The sequence below is a fragment of the Sylvia atricapilla genome, chromosome 6, assembly GCF_009819655.1.
Source record: "Sylvia atricapilla isolate bSylAtr1 chromosome 6, bSylAtr1.pri, whole genome shotgun sequence".
Classification (NCBI taxonomy): Eukaryota; Metazoa; Chordata; class Aves; order Passeriformes; family Sylviidae; genus Sylvia; species Sylvia atricapilla.
Window position 1 is genome coordinate 35,854,233 of NC_089145.1, and position 10,882 is coordinate 35,865,114.

A 10,882-nucleotide genomic window follows, 5' to 3' on the forward strand; every position below is an offset into this window, starting at 1 on the left:
TCTTGATTAATTTGGGGAGGTTCAGGCGCCCTTATGGTTAACTTGGGGGTTGATCAGGAGTTGCCAATGTTAATTTTTGGGGTGGCTCAAGTGCCCCAAATGTGAATTCAGGAGCATCAGGTGCCCTCATGGTTATTTCTGCTTCCAGTGTTGATTTGGGGAGGTTCAGATGTCCCAAGTGTAAATTTGGGGTGGTGTGGGAGCTCTGATGTTAATTCCAGGGTAATTCAGGAGCTCCCAGTGTTGGTTTGGGGTGGTTCAGGTGCCCTCAGGGCGGATTTTGGGGTGCTCCATGCCCCCAGGGTAAATTCTGGGGTAGTTCGGGTACCCCAGGGTGACTTTCGGGGTAGTCGGGTACCCTCGGGGCCGGTGTCGGGGTGCCCGCGGCGCCTGCGCGGCGCTGCCGGAAGGTGCCGCCCGCCCGGCGGATGTTGCGGCGCGGCCGCGGCTGCGGGAGGGACGGCGGAGCGGCAGCGGGGTGGCGGTAGGAGCGGGACGGTCCCGGGGGGCTCCGAGGGACGCGGGGCGGGCTCGGGTCGGGCCGGTAACGGCGCCGGGCAGCGCTCGGGCGGGCGCCATGTCGCGACAGTTGAGCGTGTCGTGAGCAGCAACCCCCCCCCGGGCCCGCCCTGCGCTTCGGGCATGTCGCGACAGAAGAGCGTGTCGTGAGGAGCCCCCGCCTGCTTGCCGCGGTGTGTGAGGGGTGGTGGGCAGAGCGCGCAGGGCTGCGGGGAGCTGAGGGGGAAACGGCTGAAGGGACACGGCCCAGCGTGTCTCAGGGGTAAAATGAATAATAGAATGTGATACATATGTATTATATATAAATATTATCTGTGTGTCATTGCTCCGAGGCGCTGAAGACACCGCTACCTCGAAGCAGGCAGGTTTCACGAAGCTGTGGGCAAGGCTTGCTAATCTAAATTAGAAATCGTAATTAACGCTCGCAGATAACCCTCCGAAGGTGCTGCAGCGTCTCCGTGGCGGGAATGATTAAAATTAAACAAGCGAAAATCCTTCAGGAGCGCTGTAAAGGAATATCAGAGCCAGAATGTCCAATTCTGGAGTGCAGGGTGTGATTGTCCCACTAAGGTCCTTTTCCTTGGCTTTGGGGGCACAAATTTGGGCTGTTTGGCTTTCCTGAGCTTTGGATCTATGTCTTCCCAGGACAGTCTGGGCTTTGGCATTCTGCATGGATTGGGAGCAGGGATATTCTGTGGAACTCTGTCTAGGATAGGTGACATTGTCCTGCACTGAACCGCTGTGGGAAGGTTTGTGTGGGGGACACTGAAAAGCTCCAGGATTTGCTGCTGTTGTAGGCAAAGCTGTCAAATTTATTCCCCTTTGGATTGTCTGGGGGTTTGGGGTTTTTTTGTTGTTGTTGTTTGTTTGTGGTTTTTTTGGTTTGGTTTTTTTGTTGTTGTTGTTGTTTTGGTTTTTTGGTTTTTTGGGTTTTTTTTTTTCCTTTTCTTTTTTTTTTTTTTCTTTTCTTTTGTTTTGGGTTTTTGGGGGGTTTTTGACGTCGTGGAATGGTGTGGGTTGGAAGCTACCTTAATGCTTATCCTGTCCATGGACAGGGACACCTTCCACTGTCCCAGGCTGCTCCAAGCCCCATCCAGCCTGGCCCTGGACACTTCCAGGGATCCAGAGGCAGACACAGCTTCTCTGGGCAAATCAGTCAAAGATGGATAGATAAATTTTTAATATTTTTAAAAACGGACACTTCTGAGTCACATCGGCGCCTGAAAACCCGTTACAAGCCACGCACCAGTGAGGAGTCCCCACCCGGAACGTTTTTTGACTCCAACCGTGTGTAGCTTCTCCTGGTTTTTCTCTCTTTTTTCCCCAAGCCCCACATTGTGTCGAGGAGGGTCGAGTTGGATTTCAGGGAAAGGTTCTTCCCCCAGAGGGTGGAATAAGCCCTGGAAAAGCTCCCCAGGGAACGGGCACGGCCCCGAGGCTGCCAGAGCTCCAGGAGCCTTTGGACACCCACCCAGGGATGCCCAGGCTGGGATTGTTGGGGGCTCTGCGCGGGGCCAGGGGTTGCACTGGCTGATCCAGCTGAGGGAATTCCGTGTCCCTGTGTGCCTGTAGCACGTCCCGACATGGCCGATGAGAACGAGGAGCTGCCGGCGGACGAGGAGCTGCCGGCGCCGGCCGAGGAGGGCTTTGAGCAGCTGGAGAACGACAGCCCCGCCGAGCGCAGCGGGCACGTGGCCGTCACCGACGGGCGCTGCATGTACGTCTGGGGAGGATACAAGGTACAGCTCCTCTGCACAGGCTTGGGAATTCGTTAATTGTCCCATCCATCCGGGGGTGACTCTGGGAAATTATTCCTCCCCCGGAACGCGGCAGCTCCAGCGAACAATTTGTAACACGGCCTTCAGGGGTGTTTTGCAACGTTGAAATAGATCACGGGTGTTAAACCTCAGCAGGCACATGGAGGTTTTTGGCGTGTTGTATGCCTTTGGCAAACGGTGAAGGGAGTATTGTCTGATTGGAATTGTGCACCCTGGGAGTGGTGATTCTATTTGCACAACTGTATTTTGAGTGTTAAGGATCCCAGGTTTGTTGTTGTCACACTGGGGGGGGTGCAGCACCACAAAATCATTTCAGTGACAAAATTATTGTCACTGAACTCAGTATAATTCCTGTCATGGAGAGGGTGGAGGAATGAACAAGGAGCTTTTGGCTCATTTCTTCTCCCTTGCTCGGGCTGTAAAACAGAAGTTTAACTTGCATTTACCCCCATCTGGCTCTGCTGGGAGCTGATTGTCCCCAGCAGGTGCTAAATTAGGCTGATTCCTGTTCTCGGAACAGGTGTGAGGCACAGGAGTGTGGGAAGTACAGGCACTACTCCTGCTGTGATCTGTGCTGTGATTAGGTCTCAGAGGGGGTGTCAACATTCCCAGGAGTCTGTAATTCCGTGTGTCAAGCATCCTTCTAACGCTGTTTTCCCTTCTCTGACCTGTCCTGCAGAATGCCCAGGTCCGGGGATTTTATGACTTCTACCTGCCTAGGGATGAAATATGGATCTACAACATGGAAACTGGAAGATGGTACAGTAAATTATTAATTTGGGGGAGAAAAAAATCGATAAATCCTTAAATTGATGTGGAAAGCATGCTCAGGGACTGAGCAGGGAGAGAATTCCTTGATCTCTTTTTTCTCCCACCTATCAAACTGTTGCAAAAATGTGTAAAATATTTCAGGTTTGGTGGGTTTTTCTCTCTGTGAAAAGCATCCAATATGTTTTTCCAGGATGAAGTAGGAGAGGTAGCTGGGACAGGCAGCCTGGATAGGAGTGTGTGATCACCAGTGTGAGGGGTTCTGGGATTCCTGGGGATAGGATACAGCAGCTGGAAATTGTGTGTTTGTACCACTTCTGATGCCAGTGATGGTCAGGGAAGTCCCTGTTGAGTTTTTGGCCATTCCAGGAGTTGTTCTTAAAGGTTGATGCAGCCAAAGAAGCTGCTCAGTGCTTTGCAGGAAGTGGGATTCCAGCCATGTTCCCAGCCTTCCCTGGGGTCAGGGACAGCTTTGAGCACAGGCTGGAATCTCCTCTCTGTGGTTATGATGTTTAAAAACAGGAAAAAAATGCAGCAGCAAAGTGGAAACCTGCAGTTTACACAGGTGAATCCTCTTTGCCTGAGGCATCTGAGCATTCCAAACTCCTGAGCTTGGCAGATGGGATTCCTACCCCCTAAAAAAACCCATGTATTCACTCAACTGCCTTTTCCATCATAACAGAGTGTAGTTTTGTGAATTGTTACATCTGAAAAGGTGGGAAGAACTGAGAACTGGTGTCGTTAAAACCTTCCAAATCAACCTGTCCTGGTTCAGTGGGAGCAGGTGAAATCTTCCAGCCTGGTTTTGCAGGAAGAAGAGCAAGACAGAGGGAGATGTTCCCCCCTCCATGTCTGGCAGCTGTGCCGTGTGTGTGGACAGAGTGGTTTATCTCTTCGGGGGCCACCACGCCCGGGGCAACACCAACAAGGTCAGGAATTCCTTTTTCCCCTTCTTTCCCATGGAGATTGTGCCCTGGGAACTTCCCAGCCCTGCAGAGCTGGCATCACTTCTGGCCTTGTGCAATTCTCCTGAGCAATTGGATTGTGTCTGTCCCTGCCTCTGAGCTGGCTGATTTTAAAAGATGGGAATTGCCAGAGTTGCCTGGATGATACCAGGAATTGATCTGGAACTGGTCTTGAAGTGTTTCTCCTCCCTGGAGTCTGTGGTAATCCCAGAATCCCCAAATCATTTAGGTTGGAAAAGTCCTCCAAGATCACTGACCAAACACCACCCCTTCACCCAGAACTAATTAATGATAATTTCTGATAGTCTGGCAGTATGGTTTAAATTAAATAGTTTTGGTCTATATAAATATGTAGCTTATATATTTAAATGTAAGGTCATATATTTCATATGTAAATATAAACTAGAAAGAGTTTGAAGGAATTTTTGCAGACAATTTGAACCAGACCCCATTTGTAAGGTGTGATTTCTTCCCTTCCTGCTGTGGCATTCTTACACTGCAGTTCCTGTGTGTAAGTGCACAGCTGGTTCTCTTCCTGCACAATTAGATAAATGCAGAGAAGGGATAATACTGTAAAAAATGTCACTTTGTAAACTTTTATACCAGTTTCTAGTTTAAGGCAATTGTGCTCTGTACACACATTAATTGTATCCCACAACAGCTTTTGGATGCTGAAGCTCTGTGTCCATAACCCTGTGAGTGGTGTAAAAGGTGTTTGAGTCTGCAAAAAAGTCAGGATTTGTGAATCCATATTTTGTTGCAAATATTCTCAGTGCGCTACTTTTCAGCTAAGAAAAGAACTTTCCATTTATTACTATTTCTTTTCCAACACACATTAATTTGAAGTTGCTATTTGAACAGCAGCCTCAAGCTTTAAGCTTTCTGTGTGAGTTAAAAAAATCTCTTTATTTTCCCAGTTCTACATGTTAAATGCCAGATCCACGGACAAGGTGCTGCAGTGGGTGAGAGTGGAGTGCCAGGGGGTGCCCCCCTCGTCCAAGGACAAGCTGGGGGTGTGGGTGCACAAGAACAGGTGAGGCCCCAGGGCGGGCTCTGCTCTCTATTGGCTTCTCCTTCCTCCTCCTCTTCCTCCTCCTTGCAGTCACCATGAGGCTGGCTGGGAATGTTCACCTGGAGAGGAGAAGGCTCGAGGGAGAGCTCAGAGCTCCTTGCAGGGCCTAAAGGGGCTCCAGGAAAGCTGGAGAGGGACTGGGGACAAGGGATGGAGGGACAGGACACAGGGAATGGCTTCCCACTGCCAGAGGGCAGGGATGGATGGGAGACTGGGAATTCCTGGCTGGGAGGGTGGGAGAGGCTGGGCTGGAATTCCCAGAGCAGCTGTGGCTGCCCCTGGATCCCTGGCAGCGTCCAAGGCCAGGTTAGACGGGGCTTGGAGCAGCCTGGGACAGTGGAAGGTGTCCCTGATGGTGCCAGGGGTGGCACTGGGTGGGATTAAAGTTCTTTCCCACCCAAACCATTCCATGATTTGGGAGTTTCACTTGTGTGCTGCTTTGGCCACTTCATGGAGAGAACTCCCAGTCAGGATATTAGCTGTGGGATTTGCTGCAGACACTCAGGAAAGGTGGGGAAATCCCTGTGTGCCCCTTCCAGCCTGGGATACTCTGTGATTCTGTGGAATTGCCCACAGTGCTGCTTTTTCAGATCCTTGATGTGGAGAGTGAGCTCCTCATTACCACACCTGCCAGGATCAGTTTAGATGTCAATCTCTGCAGGGCTGCAGTTGTGGGTGGTTAATTAGGTGCTGCAATATTTTTTTTTTCTGTCACTCCATAATCCTGCAGGAATTTCTGGCAAAGCCATGCCAGTTCCTAATACAGGCTAAACCCCAAAGATAAAAACTTGAAGGTAATTCCCATTTAAACTCCAGGAGAACAGCGTGGCAAAGGCCAAAGTGCAGTGACCAGGCTGCACACCTTGACAGCTTCATGGCCTTGGAAGTGGAGCAAAGCTTGAGAGCCTGAGGCTGGAAACAGCTCCAGAGAGATTTGGTATGGGTGGGAAGATCCATGAGGCAACAGAGCCCCACACCTGGCAAACCAAAGGAACTTCCCTGGTTTTCTGAGCACAGCCTTTATATTTACATTTACACACATATCTATATCTCTATCTCTATCTCTATATCTATATCTATATAAATATTACCAGATGTGACAGAATTTCTCACAGCTCTTGATCCATGTTTTCCTCCAGGCTGATCTTTTTTGGAGGCTATGGCTATTTTCCTGAAGGGAAACAACGTGGAACATTTGAGTTTGATGAAACCTCTTTTTGGGTAAGTAACCCTGCAAGCCATTTCTGTATCAACTTTTAATATTTAATCAGTGCTTGTTAAAACTTGTTGCTTCTTTATGTTTGTTTGTTTTTTAAGAATTCAGGTCTTCCTAGAGGGTGGAACGACCACGTGCATGTTCTGGACCTTGAAACTTTCACTTGGAGCCAGCCTATAACTACGGTAATTAATGGTTTGCTCTCAGTTAATTAAAACACAGCTCAGTGATGTTACTTAGGAGTGTTCTTGGAGGCATTGCCACTGAGTTTAAACCATTCATTTTGACAGATCCACTCTGCAAAAAGAGGAAATTTGCCTTTTATTTTGATCTGGCTTCATCAATTTTTTTCCTGTGTCTTGCTTTGGTTGATGCTTCAGCTGCCTTGTGCTCAGGATAGGGGAATGTGGGGTTTGATGTCACCCTCACTGCCAGGATATGCTTGGTACCTGTCCCTGGGGTGCTGAATTGTGGTCAGGTGACAGTTAAACACTGCTAATTGCAAATCCACACATTTGGAGTGTCCCAGGAGTGTTCAGGAACAGGGAAATGGGCTGGTGTTGCCACCAGGGTTGGAGAAAGTGAAATACAAGACGAGGAACTCCAGGTTGCCAAAGAATTGCTCTGGTTACTTCATACAGGTCTCAGGTAGTTCAGAAAGTCAAGAAAAATGGTGTTTAATGAAATCCCAGAGTGGTTTTGGTGGGAAGGGACCTTAAAACTCACCCAGTTCCACTCCTGCCATGGGCAGGGATGCCTTCCACTATCCCAGGCTGCTCCAAGCCCTGTCCAACCTGGCCTTGGACAGATTTATGAATATAAACAATTATTATGTCTCTGTCTCATTTCCAGTCTGTCTTCTGTGGCTGAACCCCGTGCTAAAACCAAAATTTATACACTTCAGGAGGGAAAAAATAAGCCCCATTTTTAATGAGTTCTCTGACCTCCCATCCATCGAAAAAAACCAAGCCGGCACACACAGGATGATTTACTGGCTGTGGATTTTTTTTCCCTCTGTTCCTTGCTGGCTTTAAATGTGAGTTGAGCCAAGCTGTGTTGTCCCCTGATTTGTGGCCCCTTTCTCTTCCCCAGGGGAAGACGCCATCCCCTCGAGCTGCTCACGCCTGTGCCACGGTTGGGAACAGGGGTTATGTCTTTGGAGGCAGATACAGGGTAAGCCCAGCCTCTTTTTAACCTGTGCTTAAACCCAAAGCTCAGCAGGAGATTTGAGCCACAGTCTGCTCTGTTGTAGGAGTCCAGGATGAACGACTTTTACTATCTGAACCTGGACACGTGGGAGTGGAACGAAATGTGCGTGCTCAGACTCTATCCACGTAAAATTCCGTGTGCCTAAAGAAATGAAAGTTGTCCTTGGGTTGCTGCAGTATCCTGCAGATACTTGAGAAATTATCAGAGCAGGAAAGAGCAGCAGGATTTTGCTGTCCCTGCTGGTGATTTGGGGTGTTTTTATTGCAATCCAGACTCACCCAAGGCATCTGCCCCGTGGGCCGATCATGGCATTCCTTAACGCCCATTTCCTCGGATCACCTCTTCCTCTTTGGAGGATTCACCACGGACAAGCAGCCCCTGAGTAAGTCATTCCAAAGGGATTTGCTGGTGGCTTTGTGCTCTGGAGCAGCTGTGCACAGGAGCTAGAATGATTGCCTTAAATTCCTTCTGAATTCCTCCGTTGTGCTCCAACTCCTCATTCCACAGAGCAGGAGTTGCTGAGAGTGTAGTGACACCAAAACTTCCAGCAGTTCATCTGCTCTAAAAATGTATTTAAAAGTGCAAATTGCAATTAGTGACAGCTTTATAATTCTCCACCTTAAATCTCTTTTACGTTGAACACCTGTTGCCAAACAGCAGCCAATGTTTTATAAGGCTTTTTCCTAAAATATTTGGTTTATCTAAGAACAGAAATGGGATGTGCTACACCAGAGTATTTGAACTGACAGAATCCTAGTTTTATCTGGGATTTTGCTTGTTTTCAGGTGATGCCTGGATTTACTGTATCAGCAAGAACGAGTGGGTACAGTTTGAGCATAACTACTCTGAAAAACCAAGGTATGGCAGACAATTCCCTGGAAATTGGGTGCAAAAGAAGTGGTGGCTCCCAGAGAGAGGACACTGGTTGGTTCCTCCTCACAGCTCTCCTTTTCCATGTGTCCCAGAGGTGCTTCCAGGATTCTGGGTGAGGGCCACACAGGGCAGGTGCTGCAGGCAGCAGGAAACACAGAATTTAGGGTTTGACCTCGGGGGGTTTAGGGTTTGATCTGGCTGCAGAGGACTCAGAGCTGCAGTGCCAGCACCAGAGCTAACTGGAACCAGTGTCCTTGCTCTGCCACCAACCAGGCACGGGCTGGTGTCACCAAGGTCCTCCTGTGGACAGCCAGGGCTGTTCTTGGCTTCCTGCTGAGAAATGCGAGTTGGTGACCTGCAGTTTAAAGCCCCAAAACCTCTGTGCTGCACAAGTGTGGCATGGAAGACACAAGTTTTTCTCCCTCTGGTTTGGGAAGTGATCTGAGCCAGGTTAAGGAGTTAAAGTGCTGGTGCTTCCTGGCTTTCTGCGGTTTCCAGGCCTGCTTTGGCCTGGCTGGGATGAGGAGGGAGCTGGGATTTGGGGTTAACGCAGTGCTGCTTTCTGTTCCCAGGCTGTGGCACACTGCCTGTGCCAGCGAGGAGGGCGAGGTCATCATCTTTGGGGGCTGTGCCAACAACCTTCTGGCCCATTCCAAAGCTGTGAGTTGCTTGTTGCTTTTGAGCTTGCCTTTCCCATGGGATCTGCAGTGCTGGATCACTCCAGCATTCTGATCTCGTGGGGATCACAAAGGTGCAAAGCCTGAGGGGGAAATGTTTTGCTCCTGTCCAAAGTCCCTCAGTGCAGAGGCCTCAAGGCTTGGAAACCTCAAGGCTTCCTCCAGTGTCTCTGCCCATGGCAGGTTGCAGTGGGATGAGCTTTAAGCTCCTTCCAAGCCAAGCCATTCTGGGATTCTCTGATTCCATGGTTGTGTGAGCCTGGGCTGCTTTGGCTCCTGCTGAGCACCCAGAGACCCAGTTCTCTGTCTCTCTCCAGGCTCACAGTAACGAAATCCTTGTGTTCTCCCTACAACCAAGATCTCTTGTAAGGTAAGAGAGCAGGACTTCAGCAGGGAACTGTCATGTCCCAGCTTAGCTGGCAGCAGGAAATTCCTGGGAGGGTGGGGAGGCCCTGGCATGGCTGTGGCTGCCCCTGGATCCCTGCAAGTGTCCTAGGCCAGGTTGGACAGGCCTTGGAGTACTCTGGGCTGGTGGAAGGTGTCCCTGCCCATGGAAAAAGGGTGGGATGAGATGGGATTTAAGGTCCTTCAAACGCAAACCATCCTGGGATCCTATGACAAGTGGGGCAGAGTTACCATTAGATCTCTTCATGTTCCTAAAACCCTGGAGAACATTTCCACCTCCACGAAACGCTGCCAGATCAGCAGCCAGGGCTGAGGATGGAGGATTCCCCTCAGCACCTCTGGCACAAGCAGCTCCCCTTGCAGCTTCCTCCCTGCTGACAGCAGCCCTTGTGTTCCAGGCTGTGCCTCGAGGCTGTGATTTGCTTCAAGGAGATGTTGGCCAGCTCGTGGCACTGCCTGCCCAAGCACCTGCTGCACAGCGTGAACCAGCGCTTTGGCAGCAACAACACCTCAGGCTCCTGAGCCCTCCCGGGCACATTAAAGGTGTGTGCTGACCCCTCTGTGTGTAGGTAGTTGCTTCTCGCCCTCCCGTGCATGTGAATGGCCTAGAGAGAACCTCTTTTTGTGTGAGATGTTCCAATAAATGTATTTAATGCCAGAGGAGACGAGCCTGAGCTTAAGCTGTGAGCAGGTCTGTGCCCAAGGGGGTGAGGCTGAGCCCCAGAGCCGGGGATGTCTGTGGGGACAGGAGCTGGGAATGCTGAGCACACCACGGCTCTGGAATGTGGCTTTAGTGGTGTTCAGTCCACAGCTTCACCTTTTGCCACAGATGCTTAAGGTCAGAGAAGCAGGATCTGGAAGTTAGAAGCAGGATCTGGAAGTTGTCCCATTGTCGGTCGATAAACTGTCGTAAACCTTGAGATGTTAAAGCACCACTACTCTCTGCTTGGCTGTAGTTTGGGGGTTGTTTGGGGTTTTTTTTGGAGTTTTTATGTTGTGGAACTTCAATTGTGAACCTTAGGTAGCAGATATTCTGCCCTGTGAGTGTAACTGAGAGTGCTTGTGCCTGTTCCCGGCCCTGTGGAGCTCCCCTGCACCCGGAGCAGCCCCAGGGATGTCCCCTGGGCTGCAGGGACAGGGGCAGCCCTGCCCTGGCTGACACAGCTCTGCGGGGACACAGGGGACAGGGCCAGGCCGTGCTGCTGTGGGGAAAGGGGGGGAATCATGTTTTAATCTGTCTTCAAAAACCAATTAAAAACGTTGACTTGTAGAACAATTCCTGTGCTGTAATTCCTGAGAGATCCCCGGGGGTTTCTCCTGACTCCCAGCCCTGCTCTTCCTCCTCGCCTTCACAGGCTTCTGGCACAGCTGGGCTAGGGGGATCTGGGCCTGCACCTTCC

At 50.3% G+C, this 10,882-nt stretch overlaps 1 protein-coding gene across 1 annotated transcript; it reads left to right on the forward strand.

Moving 5' to 3' along the window:
• Window positions 1-539: 539 nt before the first annotated feature.
• On the forward strand, window positions 540-10,758 carry KLHDC2 (kelch domain containing 2). Its single transcript, XM_066321476.1, has 14 exons — window positions 540-692; window positions 2,092-2,258; window positions 2,977-3,056; window positions 3,877-3,994; window positions 4,948-5,063; window positions 6,242-6,323; window positions 6,420-6,503; window positions 7,411-7,491; window positions 7,571-7,629; window positions 7,800-7,909; window positions 8,313-8,385; window positions 8,973-9,060; window positions 9,395-9,447; window positions 9,881-10,758. The coding sequence occupies exons 2-14, from the start codon at window positions 2,103-2,105 to the stop codon at window positions 10,002-10,004; spliced, it is 1,224 nt and encodes a 407-aa protein (XP_066177573.1). The 5' UTR covers window positions 540-692; window positions 2,092-2,102; the 3' UTR covers window positions 10,005-10,758.
• Window positions 10,759-10,882: the final 124 nt, after the last annotated feature.